The sequence below is a fragment of the Buteo buteo genome, chromosome Z (assembly GCF_964188355.1).
Source record: "Buteo buteo chromosome Z, bButBut1.hap1.1, whole genome shotgun sequence".
In the NCBI taxonomy this organism is placed as follows: Eukaryota; Metazoa; Chordata; class Aves; order Accipitriformes; family Accipitridae; genus Buteo; species Buteo buteo.
The window spans coordinates 35,248,282-35,275,910 of record NC_134204.1 but is presented as its reverse complement, the minus strand read 5'-3'; the positions used below and the strand labels follow the sequence as shown (position 1 = coordinate 35,275,910).

Sequence of the window (27,629 nt, the reverse complement as noted above, 5' to 3'; positions counted from 1 at the left end):
AACTTCACAGCTAGACTGTCTTATCACAACATTTAAAGCACCAGAGTTTTCAGATGTGAAAGTTTGAGCTTTTTTTTTTTTTCTACTTCAATAGTTTATGAACCAGAGCACATCCATTTACTAGCTGGTTCCTATTATTAGCAGGGAATAGTTATTTTAGAACAGAAAGCACACTGAATCTATCTTTTTTTGACTGTCTCTTATTGTCTCTGAATTACACAGCTTACATAATGGAATGCCTTTCAAAGACAAAATTTCAGCAGTATGGAACTAAGAATGGACTGGCTGTTGCTCGTTGTCTGTGATTTCACAGATAGTCTTGAAATTGTTTGTCATGCCTGGAAGCATGCTAAGTGACAGAAGAACCAAGATGATAGAAAATGACAGATAATTTATGAATTCTGTTTGCTATTCTTCCACTTTAAAAAAAAATAAAATTAATTGTTGCTTTTATCCATTTGAAAGAGACATAAAGTGCTTTCAGATACTCTGCCCTATACTACTGAATATTGTTTTTTAGTTCTGTAAATGAGAAAAATATTACAAGGAAACCCAAGAGGAAAAAGAACCCAGCTTTGCAGAATGCTAAAGAAGGCATCCAGATTCCTTTTTACCGGACAAAGATTTTGCAAGATCAAGGTTGACCAAGTCAAGAGGAAGCTGGAAGTAATATGTAAACTGTTTAAAAGCAAAATTAATTACCCAATGGGAATATTTTTTAAGGAGCATTGAACATTTTCCATTGTCTAAATAATGAAGTTGCAGTTCAATTGTAAGTTACTGGATTCATTTTAGTATATAATCAAATTTCATGGTCTGTTTTAAGCATGAAGTCAGAGTAAATTATTATCTTTTGGCTATGAAGTCCTACTAATGCAATTAAGGAATTTAACTCAAATCTAAATCTCTGAAGTTTTTATGCTTCAAAACTAAAACCCAAGGTGTTTGTGTTCCTGGATATGAGAAATACAACACCTGGAAATTCTTGTTTCATTCTAATAGTCTCCTGGCATCTCTATTTTGTCATTTGTACTCTTTCTCCACTTCCAGTCAAGAGACATACAGGAATAACTTCTAGTCACATATAGTTTTTATTTCACCACTTCTAGTAGTAGGCTTTTTTTTCTGCCAGCTTTGATTCCCATTTAAATGAACTTTTTAATCATAATAAGATAAATCTATCACTGATGTTATTACTCTTTATTCAGTATTACAGCTGTGAGTGGGTGGGTGACAGCTACAGACTCTATTTTCCTCAAAGTAATTTCAGCATAACTCTAGGGGATACTTAAGGAGGTATGTTAAGAATATTTTTGAATTTCCTTCATAGTAGAAAAATTTTATGTGCATCTTGGCCTACTGCCCAAGATCTCAGTTGGAGAAGAAAAGGCTGCATATATTGCACATTCATTACATTAGAGGGAGTATACATCCTGATGTTTAGCTTCCACACCAAGCAATAAAGAGAGAAAAACTTTCACGAGAGTCATAGTTTTACACCAGGGAGTTAGTTTTGTTCCCTAGATACAAATAATTTAATGTCAAGTAATAAAACCTATTTTGAATCCACAGTTGATGTTCTATTTAATGGTACACTGAGAAATAATTTTTACAAGATTTTTTTCTTCAAACTTTTTTTTTTTCAAACTATGTCTAGCAGTCATAAGCTGTGGAAGGAATTAAAAAACCTAAAAAAGTTAAGCCGGCACAGCATTGTCATTTGAGGGCTTGCTTCTGATTTCCTACAAGCTATCTGCAATACCCTGGTTGATCTCAGAAGTTGAACTGAGAAACCTCAAACTTGGTAACCACACATTCTTCACTCTCATTCTATTTGAATAAATCATGATGTCTGAAGCAAAATATACATATCTTTGTTTTAATTTTGAGGGACAGAGACATCTACTGTACTGAGATGATTACATCCATTAGGAGTTAACCACAAAGCACAAATTGCCACTTTCAATTTCTTGAGTTTTTACCTTTTCTCCACATTTGATATTGATCAAGCCTGGACAAGACAGATCCATGGAAACATGGCTTGGAAGAGCAGAATATTATTGGACTACTACTTCATCTCAAAATGAACCAAACCAACATATGTTGACTGCTGCATATACTAGCTTTATTCCTTCAGCATGTGTAAAATATATTTTAAATAGGGAGCCTGTGTTATACTTGGCAAACATTAGTTTCTTCAGTGAGGGAATTTCATGCTTTACTGGCAGTAGTAATACAGCCATGGCAAGACAGGATACTTTTAAATGATATGTAAGTATAGACATCTCTTTCATTACCTGTAAGCTGGAAATACACATTCATTAGTCTGTTAAACTGTTCAGTTCAATTCTATTTCTTTTATTCTTATTCTTTCTTTACTCTAGAAGGATAAAATCTTGTTTCTTTATGATTCTGAAGCAATTAAAACAAAAATCTGCCTCCTAATCTTCTGTATGAAAGCATGGGCCAGAGGAGTCTCAAAGCCAGAGACTTTCCAGATAGCAGTTTGTCCCTTTATTTCTTCTCAGATGCTTCCAATAGGAATGACTAGCTGTAGCTCTCAACAGTACCAGTGGGCACAAAAAGCTTAAAGCAAACTCTTATCTGTAAAACAGGAAACGAAAAGACAGAGGGGCAACTCTTCCTCTTAGTAATAAAATTCGGTAAAGACAAAGTAAACTCGTAAAAATGAGGGTCTGCATACAAAAGCAAAACAGGCCGTACCTTCTAGCATATTGTCTCCTGTAAAATATTTCACCAGTGCCCTCTAAATCCCTTGAAATTTCAAGGTAAAAATTGTCAAGACTTTAAATTACTTTTTTAAAATAACTCTGCTGAGGAATTTTGGCTTAGTATCCAAACTATTAGAATTGGATATTTTTAATGTGGGATGCTTCTTTCATTTTTTTACAGATACAGACTGTGCCTATAAAACAGCAGGTTCAATGAAAATGAAAGGTACGAAACACAAAAATGTAATATACTCTTATGCAGAGATTCCAGTATTGGAATGCATCACTGCCAGACAGCAGTGAAGCCCAGGATTTAAAATCATAATTAGACAAGAAGGATGAGAACATTCAAGAAGAAAGAAACCCCACACAGAAAAGTTCAGGATATTTTATATTCCAAGTGAAGACAGTTTAACAGAATCAAATATAATTTCTTACAAAAGGAAAAATATTTTGGAAAGGTATTTTCAAGATTCAGATTTAAGGCTTAATAAAAACAGTGTCTTTGGAAAGGCCAAACTTGGAAGTCAAGAAAATTTACCACAACGTGTATTTATCAGAAGATATTTTATTGCCAACAAATACAAAATTGTTGCTCCCGTTCCCTGATGTCTCATTTTAAAGATAAAGCTCTTAGGAAACTCTTCACCAATTTTAAAGACCTGTAAATACAGCATTGTAAAAAATTAAAACAAAAAAAGAAATATTGCAACAATAAATTAAGGAAAAGAAAATGTCAGGAGAAGGAAAGCCCAATGACCAAGGGAAAAATGTGTTAGAAGCAACAGAAATTTATGAAAAGGAATCAAAGTATCATATTATGTTTTCCTTCAAAGAGAAGTTTGGGAGTTTTGCACATGAAATAAAATAGCAGCAAAGAAAAAGAGTAAGTACAAGTGCATTTGCGTCCTACTGGAACTTGTTTTTTATTAACCAAAACAGTAGTACTCATCAGAATCAATTTTGGGATGCTTATGAAGAGGCTGCGAGTCCTCCATAATAGAAGAATCACTGAACTGGTCCACATCTGAAGGGGTCTGGTGACCAGGGACATCATCCACTAAGGTGTCCAAATAACTCCCCACTGATATTCCATCCAGTCCATCACTACAGTCTTGTAAACTGTTACAGCTGCCGTGGAGGGATGTCTCCTGACTTTCCAGCAGGCTGCACAGGCTGCCACTCAAACTGCTACCTCTGCTGGCAATGGCCTTCTCTTCAATCATCCACTTGATTGATTCAATACTTTCATTGATGATGAGTAGCTGGCGCATAAGCTTCACATCAGTGGCTCGGAGATTAACCTATGAGGCAAAAGTGATTAAAAAAATTACTCATTTTCTTCAAAATCAAATTCTAAATAGCAGGCTGGAAGCAATGAATCAGTTAAAAACACAGAAAAAATCCACCTTTCACATCTAGGACAAATGTATTTAAATAATTAGTTACAAAAAAAAAAGTAGAAGTATTGCTATACTAATACTTTCAATGAAGCTCAAGTGGGAACCTGATCAGGCTACTACATAAGCAGTTCATTAACAGGAACACTAGTCAATGACAAGATTTGTAGACACACTAATACAATGCTATTTAGATGAGAAACACAGCTGCTGTGACAACTTCTGGGGATAGCTTTTCATTATTCAGAGAAGCAAGACTGTCCTGGTTTCAGCTGGGATAGAGTTAATTGTCCTCCTAGTAGCCGGGTACAGTGCAAACCCATTTCCATTTACAATTACTGTGAGCTACTTAGCAGATCCAGGCAGCTAAGCATTCACCCCAAATTATCCTTATTATGGCTCCCTGGGTAACCTAAAATTTTCAGATATGCGTAATTTGGAAAAAGGCTTGTGTACTTTTAACTTTTATTCACACTACACCTGAGTTTATGTTGCAAGCTACTGTATAAATGTCTAAGAGTTGAAGTATTGAACTTACTGAAACTGTAAATTTCAAGTTATTTAAACCGACATTAGATGAAGGTAATGAGTTCACAGTCAACAACTTATTATAGATTAACATAAAGAGCAACAATTTGCAAAAAATATCTAAATAAATTATACACATTAAGCACAAAGTCCTACTTTCAAACTTAGTTGTGGTGGTTGATGCATACACACGGAAGTGTGTATGGTAAAGCACTGGAATATTACAGTGCTGCATTTCACAGATATATTTAGGTTAACAGACTTCATGTTTTCCACAACAAATTAACTTTTCAAGCCACTGTTTTAGTCAAATTTCCACAATGAAATAACACATAAAGGTGAGACCTAAAGGTCTTATGTGTTGATTTGTTGCTCAGTTCTTTTAATCTGAGACACCACAAGTGTTGGCCAAAAAAATCTATGTGACTGTCTATTCACCACATGAAACAAGTAAAAATACTGAAAAGGCAATCTGAAAAACTGAAGATGATTCCAGGTTTGACCATAACATCAAGTGTGGAGAGCCAAAAGCTACTTCCATTCATACTGCAAGAAGATAATGCTAGTTGTGACCTAATCAACTCTCTAGCTTTTTCCAACAGCACCTCAGCACTACCAAATATTTGACATCACAACAGACACACTTCAGTCTCATCACTTCCACAGTAAGACCTCCACCTAGGTGAACTTTTGCCATAGTGCCAACACAGGGCATGCATGCTTAAAACCACTGGAAAAAAAATGCCAGTCATTTTCAATTAACTCATAGGGATACCATGTCTAGCATGTAATTTGTGTCATATTTTATCACATGTTCTTACATCCCTTAATTGTACTAATCAAGCATACTACATGCAGATATGTCACTGCTTTAATACATGCATTTGGAAAATAATTTCCCTTGTATATAATTTGAGTGTACTTCTCTACAGAAATGTGTGTGCCGTAACGTCTGATATATACACATATACTACATGGTTTTCCTTCAGAAGGCACTAACATCTTAGCTTTCAGGTTATTAACTCAAAAAAGAATATACAGTATATTGAAAATTTGAATGTCTTCACTCAATTGAGAAATAAGGAAGAAAACAAGTAAGATCTGTTATGTAAGACAATAGACATTTTATGCTATTCTCCACGTCCACAATCATTATACAGAAATATAGCACCTGTATTGTTCACCCACAATGGACTGGAATGGAATCAGTATTCTCAGGAAGCAAAGACTGTTTGTTTTGCCAAGAGTACAGTCTGGACATGGTTCTTTCCATACTTAGATGCCAACTTCTCAACAGCCTAAATTACACTGACCCGGTACAGTTGTTCAAAAAGTTATTTTAATGTATTTTTATTCTGTTAAGATACTGCAGAAGATTGTACTGGCTCTGGTGAGGGTGCTTCACAGCAGCCAGTATGATGCTGCGTTCTATACCCGTGACTAAGACAGTGCTGAGAGCATACCAGTGTTTCAGCTGTCGCCGAACAGTGATTGGACAGCATGAAGGCCTTTTCTGTTTTTCAGTTTGCACCCTCAGCGAGTAGGCTGGGCCTGGGAAAGATGTTTGGAGAGGACAGAGCTGGGACAGTTGACCAGACCTGACCAAAGGGATATTCCCTGCCATATAATGTGTTTAGCAAAAAAACCTGTGGGTTTGGTCTTTCCAATGTAGCCATTGCTTGCGGACTAGCCGGGCATCGGTCTACTGGTGGGAGATGGTGAGTGACTGACCTTGCATCACTTGGTTTTTTTCTTTCTTTCCTTTACTTATTAAACTGTCTTTATTACAACCCATGAGTTTTTCTCACTTTTTTTCTTCCAGTTCTCTCCTCCTTCCCACTGGCGGGGGAGAGGGAAGTGAGTGAGCAGCTGGTGGGTGCTTAGTTATCCAACACAAAGATATTTCAAGCTTTGCTAGTAACAGATTGTCTATGTAACTCTCAGACGTATTCCCAGAATCCTTCCCCAGTCCCCACAATGACGTCTAAATTATCCTCAATCCAATATCACAAGATTTAACATAGCTAACCTGGTACCGTGCAAAATAGCTTTAACATTCACAGTTTTAACAATACTGCCCATTTATCATTGTTTCAGATGTGAGGTTCTGAAAGCAGATTGACCATTTCGTAGTCCTCCTGCTCAAGCCAGTTCCTCTACTCCTACCCATAAATCACTATAAACCATTTGCTCAGCAACTAGGTTGTCATGAAAGCAGTATATTACCCAACTTCTCAAATGCAACTACAAACTTCAGCAACTTGCTGAATATAAGCAAGCCTGGAGACAGCAAATTTCCCAAAAGGCTGATTAAGGAAATGTTTAACAGAGATAGCACCAATACACCTCTAATAAAACAGCCCCTTTTAGATAAAGTAGACATCTCATATATTTCAGAGTCAGTTCACAGGAAATAATTTTTTGCTCTAAATGCACCCACAGCTTCAGCATTTCCGTGGAACAGCCTTACTGGGAGTAATTCTTTGCATTCCTGCATACTTGAGTCCTCCTCCTCCAAGCTACCATATTGTCCCAAGTCTCCCGTATTAAGAGTGTGCCTTTCCTAAAGCAAAGATTAAAAAGTAGTCAACCAAGTGTCAACTTTCTTTAGTATGGTTTACTTCATCATCTGCTCGATAACACGAAAATGTCACTACGGCATTTCTTGCTTCTTATCTGCTTTAGCCTGGACACAATCACATTAGTCCGTACTCACTTATGTAACTGCAAGCCATGTAACTGTTGGAGTAAAAAAGTCGGTTCCAAGATGGTTCAACTAAAGGGACTAAACACAATAAAATCTCATCATGTTTAACAGCTCCATTTGTTATGCACAGTAACAGGTGCATAGCTAATAAACATATTTCAGAACAGGTTCTACAGCTGCTCTTTGAGTTAAAGGTAGAGCACAGCACTACCATAGGGAAGGTGTGTGTAAGTGTGTATCAGTCCTCACCACAAACTTGTGGTGTTCAGAGGAAACGAATTGTGTCAAAAGAGCAAAAAAGAAATTCTGTTTACAGGCTTTTGTATCTTTTTGCTTAGTTTGTACAATCACAATAGTGCAGACCCCCAGGAAGGATCTTAAATGTTTAACAAACAGCTAGTCATGGCAAGAGAAAACAGTGAAATTAAAGTGACAGCATCCTTCAAGTAATGCAGTCTGGTAGCATAGGTGGACAGAACAGACAAGCATTCACACACAACCAGATCTTCAGTCTGGAACCGATAACTGGGCTAAGCACCTGTCTGTGTCTCCCTTCCTCTCATACCGGTTGTTCTAACAAGATACTTCTTCCTTAAACAACTAGCCTTGCTTATGGTCTTCCATAATAACATGTGCAACATTGTCATAATTTATTCAACAGAATTTGTATATGCAAACATATGGTCATCTGTGTACATATAAGTATACACAGATATATACAAATATGCATCTTATTTTTATATATAAGTGTTTTTAAAAAATGACTTGACTAGGTTATTGGTTTTAGAATAAAACTCTTAATGACCAAGGCTGTTAACAAAGACAATTATTACTTCCTGGCAGTCACCCAAAATAGTGCATTAGCTGTCCCTAACCTGATCACCTTGCTTTTGGATCAAAGTTGCACTTGCATTCAGACTTGTGTTCTCCTGCTCCATGTTCTGCAGACATAGCTTCCAGTTGGCTCCAAACACAGTAGGTCTCCTTCCCCTCCAAAAATGACAAAGCTAAAAATTCTGTTCAATATATCATTTTAATCTGTCAAAGCTGGCTGCAACTCGAGTTCCTTTCTGCAGATTACTTTTAGATTCCTGGGGTCACATGCTGCTGCTGCTGCTTCTTTTAACTACAGGAAGTCTGCAGGGATATTATTGGTAACCATAAACCGTGGTCTGAGGAAAAGATACTCCTAAGTTTATTTAAAAGGTATTAGTTTCATTTTTTTCCTCAACACCTTTATGTTGTGTGCTGTAAAGAGCCCACTAGTAAAAGGAAAAGAAATGAGTTAGCCTGAATAACAAAGTATTTCCTTCAAGACAAATCTTTTAGCCAGAGCACAAGACACAAAATCTTAAACGTAGAAGCTAATGGATTCAGAGAGCTATTTAAGTCACTCAGCTCAGAAGCTCTGCTCTGCACAGGATCTCAAGCAGGACTCAAACACTGATCTAGGGTTGGCTACTATGCAATCTGTGTTTGTGAAGCAGTATAATTTTGGACTGATATTCCACAATAAATGGAAGCTGGACAGAAACAGTAGCAAAATACGGTACCCCACTAAAAGCTGCTCAGCGGTTCAGCATGTGAGCGGTCTTGCAGAAGAGAGTTAGTATGTGAAAAGTTTAGATGAATGAAATGAGCACTGGCGCCAATCCCATCTGTTGTTAAACACTGCCATACCCACCTCTAATGCCCATTTTACAAACAGAATTTCAAAACAGTAGAATCTTTCCATGCCAAACAGGTGTGTGTGACCACCACGGTTTAGGAGCATTAATGCTACTGCTGTTTTCATTTTTCTAGGGTGTGTCAGAGACAGCATTCCACTTTCCCATTCAATTTCTTCTATTTCCTATGTCATTCAGGATAAACAGCTTCATGGTTACCCAGCTATGCACCTCCCCTTTATTTTTTTTAAAGGCAGATTACCTCAGTTTTCCATGGAATAATGAATTCTATTAATTCATCTGAGATGTAACAAAACAAAACAAAATCTAACAATCAATGTCCAAATAATAATGTCTTGAATTCTGAGAAGTCTCTTGATTCACAAAAGCTAACCTTATTCCAATTTCTTCTGGTGTTACTTTTGCTATTACAAACATTGAGTGACAATTTTTAAAGTAACTAAGAAAATTAATTCCCACGGAGAAAAGTTAGAGTGTGAAAAATAAAATAACCATTTGCTGGCAATGTTGAATTATTGAGTCTTGTGAAGATACAAATTTAGTAAGCAGATATAAAAGGATGTAAAACTCATCAGTAAACCCTCATTAACCAATTCTGTGAGAGAATATACATAACAAGCATAAAAGACCACAAGCCACCTATTCAAAGTCCAAAATTCATAATATGTGAATGCAAGCATCATTTATTTGGAGTCAAGTTTACAACAGGGATGAGCATGGTCACACACACAGGCTTTGTTTATTAAGCAACCACCATAAAACATGAAGCATGCCACCTGAAGGTTAGCAAGCTCAGAATGGTATTGCAATAGCTTCTAAACATGACTGAGTGAAAGAAATGCTTTTTTTCCATTTAACATGTTTAAAATAAACCCACAAATGACAGATAGGGGACAAATGTCTGCTCCTTAAACACACAGGATGATTCATAGGCTGTGCATGAGCTCCATCTTACTTTAGTTAGTACATATGCATGTGCATGACTTTAAGCCTCTTGCCTACTTCAAAACTGTCCCAGTGAATCAGGATGTTTGTATTGGTTGCTTCATAGAATTAAGCCACTTTGGGCAATGGTATTTCAGCATCAAGATGAAAAGGCAGAATGCCTAGACTGACTTCTGAATTTGAAAGCAACCTCCAGCATCACCTGTCAAAAAGCCAGCAAGCTTTTATGTGACAGAGTATAAGAACCAGGTTCACTATTCTTAGCTGGAAGGGATCAACTACCCACAGCTGGAACTGTAACTGCTTGTGGGAATGCTCCACATCCACTCTGCCACAAAGTTAACTAGCTTGGATTAATTCAGGCACTACAATAATTCAAGGTAACCCAATCAACCTGATATTGTATGCGAGCTCTCTCATTTCTTTAATTTCTTCATATGCATAGACAATGGAGGTGGTGACCAAAGTCTGGCAGCGATGAGACTGTCAGTGAGTCAAGGTAGGCACGCCAGTGTTCATCATTATGTTGTGTGTGTCTGACTATGATTTACCTCACACTGATTTCGGTAAATTAAATTTCAGTCAACAGTGACATATGTAGATCAACAGCTTTTTGGGCATCTGATTTCTTTCAGCATGGACTTGTGTTATAATGTGTTGCTGCAACATCTTCCCATTTCTTTCCTCATGTTTTTTTAGGCTTGTGGTAATCTTCAGACAATGAGGGAGCACATACAAAAGCTACGTATACAAAAGCTAAATTTACATAACCCACCAGTGATTTGGAGTTGCAGTTTGCTGATCTACTTTATTTCTGCCAATTGAGCAAGTTACACTGACCGTTCTCAGCTGTACTTCCATAATGAGTCACAATAAAAACATTGTGGCAGGTTACAGAACAGTCATGATTGCTTAATTTTTGCCTTCTTTTGCAAATGAGATTATTTATACTCTTGTCTCTCTTGAAGACTCCAAAATTGTTTAAATCCCCATAGCAGATTTTCAGGCAGCATTCATTACAACCACTGAGGTCCTAGCTGTTCAGAAAGTGACCAGTCATTCAGTCTTCAGTTTCTGTCTGTGCTCTCAACCTTGCTAGTTTAAAAATAAGCTCTAGCCTAGTCATGATCTTGTTTCAACCTGCTGCAGTTTAGTGCAATCCTGCACTAAATGCTTACAATAAGTATTTCCACAGGTCCTTCTGTAAAATTTGGCAGCAACATAACATAGCTTTGTGAACAGTGGTTTTTAACTAGGAAGGAGAAAGAAAGACAGTGTGATTCGACCTCAGCCAGAAGAGGATTCTCCTTCTGCAAGCAGAGCTTTCCAAACACCCATCAGCTAAAGCAAGGAAGTGGGCACGTCAGATCTGAGCCACCACCAGCACAATCAGGAGGCAGAGCAACTTCACAAGGGAGCGAGTTAGCTCAGTAAGCAATGAGTGCAAATAATTTAATGAAGAGGTTTCAGGGACATTTCTTGCAAATATATGAACAAAATATTATGCTAGTGTTGTTATCACCTGGTATAGGAAATTACAGTATTGGGGATTTACATTTCTTTTACAACACCCTATTTTAATATGTTAATTTTATACATACAAATTGATCCCCTTTAGACTTGATGGGAAAAAACATACCACCAAGTTGTGCAATAGTTTAATTACATTAGCTCTATAATAAAAAAGTGGATCTCAAGGCCTTTTTCCACCTCCCTGAAATGTGCATGATCCTTTTCTGTGGAGTAGCTGTAGGCATTTGCTTTAATACCTAATATAAACTCAATGATTTGGATGAACCATTCACTCAGTAGACTACAATTTTTATTCCTTTTTTTAGCATTATACTATTTGAGGCATCTTGTATGCTTAAGCGTAACACAAAATTCTCAGGGGGAGAATCTTTTTTTGTTTGTTTTAGTTTTTTGGCCATCTTTTTATTTTACTGTGAAAAAGAAGAAACAATTTCAATACCTACAAAGTAGCTGTGACAATGATTATCAGAGAGAAACATGCTATACATCACAGAGCAAGTACCAGGGAAAAAAATAAAGGTTAGTTAGTTAAGTGCCTATTTCATCACCTCCTGCTCAAATAAAATAAATGCTAAATCAGCTCTTTAAATATGGAAGCACCACAGAATTCAGAGAGAAACATCCAGCCTCAGAAGGATGAATGAATATAAAAGGAAGGTCCTGATTATTTTAAAGCTTAGTTGAATGAACATGAAAGGGAGCAGTGAGGAATTGTAGGGGTTTCAGAAAAGCAAAAAGCTTCTAATGCTACAGGAAGTTTTTACTAAATATTTCCAAATATCCCATACTGCTGTCATAAAAGCAGCATCTGACCTTAGAAATGTATCTACTATGACAGAGGTGAAAATGTCCAGAAAAATCCATACTATGGACCCACATATGTTGACAGACAAGATAATACCACTGCAAACATTCAGGTCAATATGCAGCAGTAACAATCAGCTGTGGGTGTCACAAAGTGTTACAGCAGATGGATGATCACAGGATCTTTATAACATCTTCTGGACACCAGCCATAACATAGGACTCCATGTGTCTTCTGCACAAACATGAGACAGCAGTGGGGCTCAATAGAATATCTAGATTTTTTTTCCATTGTTTTTCACTCTCTGCCTTACTTATGCCTGTCTTGACCAAAACATGCTCTTAAAAATACAGTGCAAAGAACAGACAAAAATATCTGTTCATATCTGAATTATGTTTGGTTAATGAGCACTCCAGACCTGCTTATTCCTTTAAAATTAATTGGTTTTAATAGTGGCCTGTGTAAGTATGCTCGAAAGCACAGAACTAAAATTCAAGTGAAAGAAGATCATGGGTTTTGCTTACAGGTATATCCAAAGTTTGAAAATGTTGCTTTTAAGGAGACAACAGTGTTCCTCACTATTATTTTGAAAAGAAAAAAAATTAAAAATCAGGACCTCCCCCCCCCCCAACTTGTTTCATTAAGTCAGAACTGAGACACAACAATATTACTACTGCAGACAAATCTGAACTTTCTTGAAAATCAAGTCTGCTTTCACAACACCACTGCAGAGACACATAAGTTTAAAAAAAACCTCAAACCTTTGTCTGAATGTCCCCAGAATTCAAAATGGGATTCCATTAGTAATAATTCTGTGGTCCTGGAGATGGGGTAGGTCCTTTTAAAAGCATACTTTTAATCTAACAACCAAATCTTTACTAACGGCAAACTCCCATCCTATTTACTGAAGGTTTATCTGAATAAGAATAAAAAGGAACTTTCAGATAGCCTTGTAATTATAAGTGATCACATGTCCTCTTAGAACTGCTTTAATAGATTTAGAAAGTAACATGCTAATCAGTGTTTTTTTTCCCCAATGAAAAAGTTATGAACATCATGTTTCAGTACTAAATCTTTTCAAACTTATTGAATAAAAATGAGTCAACACCGTATCAAATAAGGTTTGGGTTTTTTTCCTGGAGTTCAATCTGTTCACTATTTGAAGTTGTGTGTCTTTCAGATTCAGCCTTATTTTTTCTTTTAAATGAAAAACTTCATCCAAATCTTGCCATCAGTGTAATCACCATCCTGCTCAAATACAGTTCATGTACAGGCTTTGTGCCCATCTGAATGTACTAGCAAATTTGAGACCTTTCAGATAAAATGAAACAAAGTTGCCTATTTTGAGTCTTTCAACAAAAAATACCCTTCCAAACTTCCAGATATCTACAAATAGTTAACTACTTTAGTTTTTTCTCACCCGCTAAGAAGGTATCAAACAGCTAGCAGCCAACCTACATCTGGCATCTCCAGGTTAAAAAGGTAGAAGCAAACAGGAAGCTAGAACCATTTTCAGCAAGCTGAAACACTGAATATGGCCAACACAACTAGCCAAGCAGGCTGCTGCAGGCTGTCCTAGCTGCAGCTTTTGAGCCCTTTTGGCTCAAAAAGCCAAAAGCCCCTTTGGCTCCTACAGAACACACTGCGGTGATCTGTTCTGGAAGTCACAAGGCATGATAATCCAGGTAATAAAGTGAAAGCATATATTAAATAAACAGAAATCCTATGCTTCTAGCCAAGGACATCTCCTGAGAAGGAAGCAGCAGTAATCCGTCATTATATGTAAACTTTAGGGCAAAACCAGTCACTCTAGGCACCAGTCTTTCCATATTATTTGATCCTGTGTCTGACCAATAACCATCATCCACACCATGTGGTGCCAGCCTCAGCTTCTCTTACACCACTCTAGCTGATGTCACATTGCTCTTTTTATATCTAAACCTGCTCTTAGCCAGGATTTCTACATAGCAGACTACTGAGGCAGTGTGGCTTGATCCTAGTTCAGCAAAGAATATTAATCATAACTATCAATGCAGTTACCAGAGGTATGAATAGAGCGGGAAGGAATCACAGTCATTGGTTGTATTTCCCATTTCTCCCTCTACTAAGGTAGTTGGGGAGCAGAAATAAGGTGCAAGACTTGCACCAGATGGCTAGGAAAAGACAAATACGGCTTTGCCAATAACCAAGAGTGACCTCAGAGGTGGGAGAACTAGGCAAGGAAATCTGGGACACAACAGAGTTGGAGTAGACAAGTACAGTTGTATTTGAAAAGGGCTGGTTAGGGCTCTTCTGAAGTAATTTTGTCATTTAACTTCAACAGAGTATAAATTAATAGAAATTAAGGAGAGAAATGACAAAAGCTTAAACATCATATTGTTGTTTGGGTTCCATTTCTTTTTCCTCTGAAATGGGAGGACTGCTGCTCTGCACTGGTGAATGTATAACCAGCTCTATGAATTGATGGTCACTGTGAGCTACCTCATCTGCCTACGGGGAAAAAAGCAACTGTGCCTCCATTCCATTGCTCCAGTCACAGCAACTAGTGCTAGGTGCTAATGAAGGAGTATGTAAATTCCATGGGCATTTGGAGAAAATTACTGTTGCTTTGGCATGCTAGTAGTGCTGCTCTGCTCTTGCAAAAAGGCTTTCTCCTCTACGTTTGCAGGATTTGCAGTTTTCTCCCACAAATCCTGTAATACTAGGAACCTGCCACAGGCCACCACTTGAGACTAAAATATTTCAGTGTACAGCACAATTCTTCCACAACATACGGATAGCCCATTAACGGTTACAGTGGTTGAAGTGGCCCTGTGAATCCACAATGCACTTGCAGTCACAGATCAGGAGAAGTCCTCTAAAAATTACTCCTCTGGCTTCAAGCTCACTCCTCTCATAACTGTATAGTTTTGAGAAGACTAGAACAATAGTCTAAACTCAGGGTTTACAATGACTCCTTGAATGACATCTCGAAGTTGTCATGTTTTTGCACAGATCCATTCAAATTCTGTTAGTCAGAAAACCTTCCTGCCCATGGAAAGGATTCTTCAGTACCAAACTACACAAAACCACTATATTGCTACTGTTTTACCATCATGTGCTTTGTTCTAAACACACATTGTTTGGCTTTGCCCATCAGAGAAAATGGTCTGTATTAGCAGCCAAACTTAGAGACCAAATCCAGGCTTGCGATGTGGCTGGACAGGCTTTCCCCAGGCACCCTTCCAAACTTACCTGTTAGCCTCATCCCAGGAAGGATGCTAGACACTCACTTCACTGGTTTTCTGAAGAGGTGGCAAACCAATGCAGATCCTATTTCTGCCTACACAGAAATGCTTCACAGTTTCCTCCTTGCTCTCAGGACTGTTTTTCCTAGTCATTTATAATTATTGGAAGGGTCAAGGTCAGAATCTGAAGCTTTGTAAATTAAAAAATCTTTTCAGCAAACACTCAGTATTAAGAGAGTTGTGTCCAATGTTTTCTATGTCTCAAAAGCACATATCTGAGTTATAAAAAGAAGTACAACCATTTTTAGATAGAACATTTCTTTAAACCAGTGGAAATTCTGTAGGAAGACAGAAAAAATTAACACTCAGAAAAATGCAAAGTAACAGAGCTGTTCTAACTTTGATTCTACCTTGTGGTAAAAATGTGGGAGCTTGGAAACACTCAACACATTTCTAACATTATAATTCTTGTATGTATGCTTCCTTCCGTATCTAGAGAGAGGTAGGTTTCATGGCCAAAGCAGCAATGCAGTAAAATGGCTCTCCTTCTGGAAGCATTTTAGTCATGAATGCAGCTGGTATCTAACAACAGTGAACAAAATTACAAAATAAGCCAGTAAAGTGTTTATAAAATCTGAAACTCCCAGTAGTTAAATAGCAATTTAACATTGCTTTACAGGCACTAAATGTTTTCACTTCACCTGGCACTGCACCCAGCAGGGCCATACAGTCGTGCAAGTTTATTTTACAGCATGGCAAACAAAATCTTCAGATAACTTCTCCTAGCAGCTTAGCTAGTTTGTTTCCTGTTAATTAAAAAATGTGCCATACCATTCCCTTGACAAATCTACTTATTACGAAGTGCCAGGTTGATGGGGAAGAATGAGAAGGATTAGATGGCTGAGAGCAGGGTTGGATAGCTATGCCAATATTGCTCTTCTCCATGTTCATGGAAGCTCTGGGAGAGGTTGCATATTCTGACAAAACAGAGCAGTTCACTTTAACACCTGACATACTTCCTCGTGTCCTCTCATCTCCTCTTATAGAAGGAGGGAAACCTCCTTTGGAGTAACTTTGAGGTGCAAATCCTCAGGCACATTTTATTTCACATGCTCATCTGCAGGTAGGCAGCCAGAGGGACTTGCCGCTGGAACACAACACAGGGTATTTCTGAAATAACTGACCATCTGAATATGCTTCTAGATTTAAAAAACAAATGAGCTGTGTTGTTTATACCTTTCAAAGCTGTAATGCAAGGTGGCTTACAGACCCTCTGGATGTATTCTGGTCACCCTCCAGACTAGGGTTCCTTCCAGTTGGTTATCATGAATACTTCCCTAACACAGTCAAGCATCTCTTGAAGCTCGCAAACTGCTCAGGCACGTAGCTGAACAGCTTTGCAGGAGAACACCTCAGGATGTACCTACTGGGCCCACTCACTTTGGACACAACCCAGCTCTCACTAGAGACAGACATGGAAGGACATCCATTGACACCTAAGCTGTAAATGACTGACAACAAAGAGAAAGCATGTTAAAAGCTGTGAAAAAGAAGGAAGATTACTTCAGTAAGTATAGTTAAAATCTTTCTCCAAATCACATCCTCCAATACTGGTTACTTTACAAAACAGACTAGACATGTTGCAGGCACAATCCTTAGTAATGTTTTAATTTGACAGAAGCCACTACATAGCTGTGAATTCAACAACTACTGAGTTAAGTATCCTAGCCAGACACCTATCTACTACAGGAAAACAAATAGGAATACCATGTGGATTACAAGGCAACTGTTTCAATGGACACAGACAAAAATATTGTCTCTGTCATTCTAGGTTTTACTCCTAGCACAGCTACAGCTTGCTATAGACTCAAAATAAGAGCATAGGTGGGTCTAGGGATACTAAGGCCATTTGTATACTCACATGGCTCTGTGCATCTGGTTACAGAGTAAAATCAAGTTCAGAAAGCAGCTTACCCTTGGGGCGAGGCTTACCGATTCATACTCAGCATTACTATGGTGAGTGCAGGCACAGAAGGTTTCCCAGCCAGATCTGGTTTATAGCCATTCACCTGATAAAGGAAGAGCCCCTCACAGTCATATCCTTAACTACAAAGTACAGATGTGCAGGAATGTTTTGCCTTCTACATCAAAGAAACTTCATTACTTTAATTATTATTCTCTTCCTTGGCTTTCATTGCAGCCATATATTTCACAACAAATATTTCAACCTCTTCCTCAAACTCTCTAGCAATCACTCCTATTCAGTTCTCTCTCCAATCCTACTCTGGTCCTTGAACAACTTATCCCATCTGCAACAAAAAAGTTAATGTTTTTCCTAAGTGTCTGAAAAGATCAAGATTCACAGGTTTAAAATTCTTAGTACTGTGATTCCCTTTTGGCATTAACTGAAGTTATCCAATGACAAAGATGATATTTCAAAACTGTGCTTGAAAACAACTACAGAATGTACAAGGCCACATGACAGCAAAACAGAACAGCCTAAGTGACCAAAATACATCCAGACTTTCCTAACAAGAAAACCAGATATATGGAAGTATTACAGAATTAGTTTGTTTCCCCAGCACCACCGCCCCAAGCATTCAGTAAACTAATCAGCCAAAACTGGGTAATCTTGCTCTTCAGAACTGCTGTGTTGATGGACACCCTCACACTTCAGTCCAAATTCAAGTTTCTCCCGCCTCCTTCTTTAGTTGCTTTAAACAGCTGCAATTAACAGTTTCTTCAGCATTGTAAATAATGTAATAGCTTTCTGAAAAGCCTGCAAAAAGCCATTTTTGTTGCAGTTATTTTGGAGCAGTATTTGGTCAAGCTACTTCTGAGTCATCACAGCTTATAACATCATCACTTTCCCATATATCTCCAGTACAGAAGGTTTGCATTCACAAAAACTGCTAAAGTTTCAAGCGCTGCCTCTTACCTGTGTTTCAATAAGAATTTAAAAATATCTGTACAGAAGTTCACAGACTGTATAGGGGACAGATCCTCTGATCTGGGGTGGCCTTAGCATTGCTATCCAAATAGTTACGGACTTCTCAATTAAGAAACTAAATGATACATTGATGCTATCTCAGGGTCCAGTTGCCCTCCTAGATACCAGCCCTCATTTCACACCAGTAAGGATAAGTGGGTGGCCGAAGCCAAAATTCAACACAGAGAACAGGCAGGAAGGCAAAAAGTAATCCACCACAGGTAAATGCTTATAACTAGCAGGCCCACTTAAGAGAGTGAGGGCTGGAAAACAGTCTACAAGTCTGCCTTTGTAACAAAATGTTCCCCTTTTATTATGAGATTACCCATAATTTTCTGTTCAGAGCTCTTAATCTTTACAACAGTAATCTGAGAACCATCTTTTGGAACTGCTTGCATGAAAGGTGCCCAACTTCTGTGATTGTAAATGCAGGTGAAAATCCAAGAGAGAAACTGCACCCTAATTAAATTCCAACTGTTTTTCAACAGCTCAGATTCTCTGTCTTTTTACTCCTACAACTTCATCCTCATTTGCTCCAGATTCCAGTAGCCAGCCTCTCTTCCAGAACATGGACAGAAATTAAACACGCAGGAAATAAACACGTCCACTGTGGAAACTTTACTAGGTTTTGAGCTTGAAGGCAGAGAACAAAGGAGCTTGTAACCTTTAAAAAATGAACTGAAAATGTATTCTTTTTCTTTAACTATTTACTGTTGGAAAAATAAAAGCATCAAAGAGCAGAAATGCACTTGTTGGCCATCACCTTTGCTCAATCTAAGGATTTGGTATTGTGCATTTCAAGTTTTTCCTGCTCAGAAACAAAAGGTAGTTTTTAATTGTTGTTAGCCATAAGTATCCACAAAAAAACAAAGTATCCACACAAAATTATGATGATCAAAAGGCTGGAAAACCTGCCTTACGAGGAAAGGCTGAAGGAGTTTGGTCTTTTCTCCCTGGAGAAGAGAAATCTCAGGGGGAACCTCATCACAGTATTCCAGTACTTAAAAGGCTGCTACAAAGAGGACGGAGGCTCTCCCTGCATGAGGAGCCATGTGAAGAAGACAAGAGGCAACAGATAAGTTGCACCAGGATAGGTTTCATCTTGATATAAGAAATAACTTTTTTACAGTGAGGACAATCAACCCCTGGAACAACCTCCCCACAGATGTGGCAACGTCCCCATCACTGGAGGTTTTCCAGATGTGATTGGAGAGGGTGCTCAATAATGTCATTCAGGCTCCCTTTCCCATGAAAGGTTGAACCAGATGATCTTCTGAGGTCCCTTCCATCCCAGGCTATTCTATGAAAATCATGCTGTTCTGCTGATTTCATCAGGAAGTTTGTAATGTAATTGCTAAAAGCTATTATAAGTCACTTAAACTGTAGAGCTCCATGCAGAAGGGGTTTAGTCTTCATGTCTTTTCATTACAAATTGTCAGCAATCAGACTTTAAAAAGCAACTTCTAAGCCAAAATGCTTCTTCTCCACTTGAAGCAGAGTAATCAGGAAAGAAACACCATGAAATGGTAATAAATATTCTTTGAAATAAGGGCTGGCAAAGTCTCACTGTACACAGGCAGTCTAACTGGAAGTCTTGATTGAAATATCCCTGACACTGCTGTGACAATCCATACATGAGACAGAAGCACTTGTACTGAAGAATTTCACACTGATGCTCCTAGGTAAGGTATCAGCAGTGTTTCACAGACACATATTCATCTGTACTTCCTGGGTACTTAAACCCTTCAGTGGCTGCTATAGCTGTATGAGAATGGCCATAAGCACTGACTGAGTGCAACGTGGAGATGTTCTACAATTCAGATCCATTTGCCAGGCACTGGGTGAGATTTACCAGTCAAAAGATGTGTTTAAATATGCATTAATTTAAATATCCTTGCTTACCTCATCCTTCAAAAGATGGCCTGAAAAGATGGAAAACTTGGCAAAGTTCTGGTACTATAATTAGGTTGCATTTTTTTCTCGCTAGATTTGATCATTTTCCCTAAGGATCAATCTACAAATCCCTTTTAACTCGAGTATTATGATATCACTGCCCAAACTGCATTATATGTAAAAACTACAAACTCCTCCACATCATGCAAATTGCAGGGTATAAAAGAAAGAACTCATTATCAAGAACCAAGATGACCAGCTCTTTCAGTGAATTTCAGGAGGACTTGGGGAAGTAACTTGATTTCTATTTCTGTATGCCTTCTTTCTACTTCTAAGAGCCTCACTTTAGGGATTCACTGAACAACTTCTCAGTAAGAAACCAAGGTTAATCAAACCCTCCTACACAGACTTGAGGCTTAGCCACTAGTAATTTTATATTTAAGATTTTATCTTCAATCAAGTTTTTAAGCAAAAATTCCAATTAATCTAATAGAAAACCAGCATCTGATACACAGCTTTGCACTGCTGACTAGACACACTGCACCAGATCTTGGCTTCAATTAAGTCAACTGATGTTATCATACAAAACAGAGAATGTAGCAGCCTGTAGGTACAGCATGTGTCAAAGCCATGTTTCAAGTCATAGTTGTTGACTTTTTAAAAAAAGTCCTTTAAAGAAACTAATAAAAGGCAGACCCCCCACAACTGTGGATCTAGTAAATCTAAGCAAATCTGAAGTTGTTAAAACTCTTAAGAGCTGGTAGAGTAGAGTTACAGCAGCTCACCCCTCCAACCTGCACCTTCATTTACAGGCTAAGGATATGTTAAAAAAAACCCCAAAATAGTAAGAGAAGGACTGGCATTGTAATGGTCATATTTGCCCTAATTCCAATCAGTAAAAAGTTCTTTCACTTCCACTTCATTTTGTCAGGGCTCCATGTTAATTAGCCTTTTAAAAATAGTTATACTAAAATAGAACTAGGAGAGCAAAGGGGTAGAAAACTCAACTAATGAGAGAGCATAGGAATATGCCTCTATCTCAAATAGCTTTAGCCTACATCTGACACATTCTGCTTCTTGGCAATAGGACTGTTTCCATTTCTTTATCTCTTCACCCTAAAAACTGCTGCAGTCAGACTACCCAGTTTGGCCTTCAGACTCATTAACCATATTTGATCCTCAACAGCGTTCACTGGAAGGAATTTCATCTAAAAGTACGAGCACTGCCATTTACCCCTCACTTGCAAGACACAGTTTACCTTTCCTGCCTGAAATATTTTTATGCAAAGCATGCTAATTTTTTTATTGCATGTAATGCAGACTATATTCTGTTTAACTTTTTTAGCTTTCAAAGAGGCAATAAAGAGTTGATCTGGGAAATTTTTTAATTAAAAGAAAAAAAACCCCACACTCTTTTTCTTCAGGTGTTAAGAAAATCTCCCTTTGAGTAACCTGAGAACTTATGAAGGAGAAATGAGGCTTTGAAGCAGTATCATTTCAGGCTGCAGAACGAACCTCACTGATTATTTATTGCAGTGTGTAGCTGTTGAAGTCATATGTATTGAATGGTGACCTCAGGAGCAGGACACACCAGAAACAGGGCTGCAGCTGTAAAGGGTTATTATTAATCCCCCAATGGAAGGTTCCACCTAAAAAAACACAGGAGGAAGGGTTTTAACATTAACACTGTGACAAATTTCATGCTGAATCAAGGGCCCACTGGCTACAAGGAAGTACTCATCACATCCTAGTGACCACAGCACAGCGTTTTGACCCACACTGGCAATTACGTCTTGCTTCTCCTGTTACTTCATGGCCTTATGCCTCAGAGGTTTTCAGGATCCAACACAGTCTCCAACATGGCCTCGGCAGGGAAAAATGAAGGTAAAGAACAGGAAGGAGGTCTGGCCAAGCAGGTCCATATTTCAAGAAAGATACTCCATGGTGCTTTGTGTGTGATTCCAGTGTCCACCAGTAAAACAGGGCTTGAGGGGAAAAGAACCATACACTACAAACAGCAAAAGGATCTGAAGAAGCAAGAAGCAAGCCTCCAGGCCTTTAGCCAGCAGATGTACTGTTGCCAGACACACACAGCACCCATCTGCCAGGTGCTTTTAACTTACAGTCAAACCCAGCATTTCCAAGTCAAATATTGACACGATAATATGCTTATCTCTTAACATTCCCCTGCAGTAGATGACACAGGAGAAGTAATCACTTCCACCATTTCATTCATGCTCTTCCAGCCCAAGGACATGGCAACTCGATGACAGAGACTTCTCAAAGCTTCCACCATCTCTCTCTTCCTCAGAACTATCTAGTCCATCAGATATTGCTACTTTGTTCTGAAGCAAGATAAGTACTAGCTTCTCATATATAAGATGGATGGAAGAACAGAAGATCAACTTCTTTGGAAGGACAAAGCGTGCATTGACAGGAAAGGAGATGGCCCTCCAGTATTAAATGAATGAAAACTTCCATCTGCTTCCACTCTGTACGTTTGAATTTACTCTGGTCACTGGAAGGATTATATGCCGCCTGAGCTAAGGTTTGGTGTCTATGCCCAAGCATTACAAAGAGGTTCAGGTATGCTTCCCTTGTTCTTTACCGTCAGGGGACAAACAATAGGATGCCGGGGGAACACAGAGGTATCTTATAGTAGCTATGAACTCAAAAGCAAGACGAAAATGTACTTAACAGTAAAATGCATCCTTAGCACAGTCAAGAGCTTTGGGATCAGCATGATTTAAACACAATGGTAAGTCAAAACATATGAAGGCAGCATCTATAAAATTGCTTTGTTTGTCATATTTAGTTGAAATTTGTCAGCACAGGCACAGTAATTGTGACAAACAATAGCTGTGGGAAAGGACAGAGGTTGAGCTGCATAATTGCACAATTTATATAAAGCCAAGTTTAAAAAAAAAAAAAAAAAAAAAAACAAAAAATCTGAAAATAGCTACATCTGTCCAAAATATCTTCATTTACAGAAACAAGAGTACAAGAAGATGAGGCAGTACTGCTCAGCATCAAAGATCAAGATGTCACCACAGTAACCAGTGTCAAGCTTTTTATACGTGACTAGAAAAGAAGAGCCTGAATAACCTTGTTTTGTAAATGCTTACAAAAAGTTTGTCTCAAGTCTGAAGAAAGCAAGCAAAAAAAGCACAGATGTGTCTGTCCAAAGTTCAGTGAGTGGGCTGCAGAAGCTGCCATCACAGCACAACTAGAAAAAGATAGCTTGATGGATGACACTTGGTTTTCTAAACTTTTCCATTTTTTGCATCTGTTTACTACTGCAGCAGCTATAAACTACTTTTCTACATGCTCAAGGCTTCTTAGGCCTTGCAACGAAGCCAAACAATGTTACAAAGAGGTGTGAAATAAGAAGCTAGATAGAAGTTTTGGCTTCCTTCTAGGAATGATGTGCATTAAAAAAGAGAAACAAATACAGAAACAGTGTGATTTTTACCTGTTATTGTTCTTAAATTTATCAGATCTGTAAAACATCACAAAGAAAATTGCAGAGGGGAAAGTGACAGATTAAGAACCTGAAGAAACCTTAAGGATAAAGGAAAATCCTTAAGTCACTAAAGAAAGTAGAGGAAAACCCCAGGAAGATGGTTCACTTTCATACTCTGGATTACAGAAGACAGCTGAGAGCATGAAAAAGATATAGGCAGAGTACCAATACTTCACCTTTTACAAATAGTTATATTTGTGGTTTAATGGGCATAAACAGACTAGAAGTCAAATGAGAAGAGGTACGTAACAGAACTCCCCTTACTTAGCACAAGCAATGAGTTCAGATGTGAAAGTCAGTTGGTCAGTGATTGAAGTGACAAAGAACAGGACAGGTCAAGGATGCTGGGACTAAGACATGTTCATGCTGAGGGTGGGGAAGAAAAAGAGGGAAACTGGGTGGCAGGAGGAAGGAGAGACAAACTGAAGATTGTGACATGAAACTTGCAAGTGTAAAGTAGGTGAAGAGACCAACCTGAAAGGAAAAGGTAAAGAGGGCAAGTCACTCTCCCCCTCCTACCCCCCTTAATAGGCCTAACTGTCATGACACGTCTAGACAGTCATCCCAAGAACTCTGGCTACCTTATTTGTTTCCTTTACAGTCCAGCATCACTAACAGTTTTATATTACAAGCTACCTGCAGGTCACTCTACAACCCTTGTGCAAGCTTAAAATTGAAAAATAAACATGAGATATGCTGACAGTGTGGAACTTAGTGTTAAAACTGAAATTCCCAGTGGTCATTACAATAAAATACCTTGATAGTTTGACTTGTGAGGATCTCTTAAAACACATGAAGCCATACAATAGCAAGTGTAATTTCTAAATTACCTCTCAAGATTAAGGTCATCATCTTGGCTATTAACTCTCAGAATATCCATTCCTGATTTCCATTTTCCCCTAGCAAGCTTATTCTTTACAAACTCTTAAAAACCCACCCAACTTTTGCATATATATATATGTATGTATGTATGTAAGGTTGCACGGGACTGATGGCATGGCATTATACCCGTTCACATATGATGAGATTGCTTTGTTTGCTGAGAATGGCCAAGTTCCAAGATAGTTGCATAAAGTCATCTCAACACGTTGCCAGCAAAACACTCATCCCAACAAGATCAAATTCCATACTGTTTTCAAATAAGCTTAGTGGCAAGAGCTACGGAAAGAACTGCTACCGAAAGAGTCTTTTGGGACCTCATGTAACAATTACACCCTAACAAAAATGGAAGCCAACTATGCTTACACGTCCGAAGTACTCTGCATTGTCAGAGTCATACCTGCTGAGTGTTCACTAGTTGCTTGCTCACTTGCTTGCAAAGGGCGTTTTTTTGGTTTGCCTTACAAAAGTGAAGCCAGTTTTACGGCATCATCAAAAAATAAATCTACTGAGATGGTGACATACAAAGTAGGACAAGCACCTGCATTATGACTGTAAACAAGTTAGAAGTTCTGAACTAAATACAGCACAGTCCCACCAGAGACGACTGGCAAAAAACCTCCTCTCAGCCAAATTATAAATAGTTGTTCAAGAACTACTGTGCATCTTCTGCACAGTCTGTTTGGAACTACCAAAGTCTCTGAAGACCAATGTCCAGAAATTGAGTCACCGAACACCAGGCCAATTTTCAGCCCGAAAACAACCCAGCGTCTCTTTAGGTGTTAGTCATCAGCAGGAAACAGGTGTGATGCAGAAAACGCACTTGCAACAGAGAGAGGGAGATTCGTGCGTTATTTCGTTTATTGATACACCAGCTTCCAGCGCTTTCAACGAGCTGACAGAGGAAGAGAAGCCAACGGCGAGCGGCCGCTCTGCGAGACAGAGAGCCCACACGTTACACGCCCCCCACGCCGTTCAGCGGAACGGCCGCCGCCGCCTCCTCCTCTTCCTCCTCCTCCCCGGGGCAGCCGCCGAGGCTGCAGCCTCCCTGCCGCCGCCCCGGAGGGACGCCAGGCCGCGGCGGCTCCCGGGGGCGGGCAGCACCACCTGCCTGCGGTGCGGACGGCTCGCAGGGCAGCGGGGAAAGCCGCCCCCGTCCCGCTCCGACCCTGCCGGCAGCGCTGCCCGCGGAGGGCCGGTGCCGCCGGGAGGGAGGCGGCGGTGCGGGAGGGCTGCAAACGCCCCGAGCGCTGCCGTACGGCCCCTCGGCCGGCGCCCGGCTACTCACCATCTCCTGCCTCAGGAGGTGAAGCTTCGTCTCCAGCCTGGCCAGGGGGGCGGCGCGGCGGCGGCGGGGGCCGGGGGCCGCGGCGGGGCCGCGGGCGGGCGCGCCGGCGGCGGGGCGTCCCGGCAGCTCCTCCCCGCGCAACGGCCGCGCTAGGCTCTCCGGCACTTTGCGCCCCAGCTTTTGCTCGACGTCGCGGAGGTCTGGCGGGGCGCCGGGCTCCATGGCTTGCCCCGGACGAGCCCGCGGCGGCGGCGCCGGCTCTACCCGCGGCCGTCCGGCCGCTGCAGAGGCGCGGAGGGGCGGTAGTCCGCGGCAGCGCCGGGGCCGGCGGCCCAGCCGCGCAGGTGACCCGCCGCAGACATGGGGATTTCCTGGGCGAACCAGCCCCCCCCCGCCCCCCGCCCGCGCCCTTCCCCGGCCGTCCTTTGCCACCGGGGGGAAAGACAAAAGCAGACAGGCGGGGGCGACGGAGAAAAACTCCCCCAAAGCCGAAGGGGGGCGACCCCGGCCTCGCTCCGGCGGCGGGACGGCGACGCGCAGCAGCAGCTGCCGCCCGCCCCGGGCAGCAGGACCCGAGTCATCGCGCGCCTCGGCCGGCCGCAACTTTAAAGTCCGCTGGCAGGTGGAAGAGGCGCGGCGCGGCCCTCCTACCGTAATGCCTGCAGAAGAGGCGCGGCAGGGCGGCGGCGGCGGGGCGCCCCCGCACGGCGGGGAGCGCGCCCCCCGCCCGGGAGCTGCCGGGCAGGGCTGGGCAGCCGCGTGTTCCTTCGCGGGGCGGGGCGGGGCGGGGGGGGGAGAAAAGAAAAAGTGGAAAAAAGGGAGAAGAAACACAGGCTCCAGAGCCCTGGGACCCCAGATCCCTTTCTAACAGGGGTAGAATGTTATTCCCACGCGTCAAACAGGTTTTATTGCAGGCAGGCTGATTCCTCCCCCCCCCCCCCCTTATTCTTTATTATTTTTGTACCCTCTTCCTCCTCACGCAGAGCTTGCTAGCTGAGCCAGTTGCTGTAACTCTGATAGCGAGGCCCGTGCTGGCCGCGCAGATAGCAGTGCTGGAAGTGCCCTGTTGCTCCTTGGCCCAGGGTGTTGCTGCATACACCTGTTGCAGTGCTGAAAAACCTTTTAGGCATTAGACACGGGGTATGGATGGCCCCATCCATGGCGCTGCAGCTGGCACATGTTGGGGGGGGGGGTGTGAAGGACTGAGGGCAGCCGCTCAGTTCGGGTGCCAGGTCCTTTATAGGAACGAGAATCACAAAAAATGGTGTGGTGAACGTGGGAAAATAAAATATGGTTACAGCAAACTGGATGTTCTCTGTGAAATAATTTCATCAGTGTTTTAAAATCTGAAAGCTATTGATCAGAGAACTTTGCAAGGGTTTCATACAGTCAAGCAAAAATCCCACAGACATGTGATAATCTTATAGGTGCATTGATTTTAGGCCAGGACCCTTACTGTGTCAATATAATCAGACCATCTGGAAATCCTTTGT

The 27,629-nt window shown here is 40.3% G+C and overlaps 1 protein-coding gene across 1 annotated transcript; it reads right to left on the bottom strand.

The window, feature by feature from the left end:
* Positions 1–2,055: 2,055 nt before the first annotated feature.
* Positions 2,056–26,783, bottom strand: LURAP1L (leucine rich adaptor protein 1 like). The gene is made up of 2 exons (XM_075019579.1): positions 26,137–26,783; positions 2,056–4,036 (listed from the first exon to the last, which is right to left on the bottom strand). The coding sequence occupies exons 1-2, from the start codon at positions 26,356–26,358 to the stop codon at positions 3,662–3,664; spliced, it is 597 nt and encodes a 198-aa protein (XP_074875680.1). The 5' UTR covers positions 26,359–26,783; the 3' UTR covers positions 2,056–3,661.
* Positions 26,784–27,629: the final 846 nt, after the last annotated feature.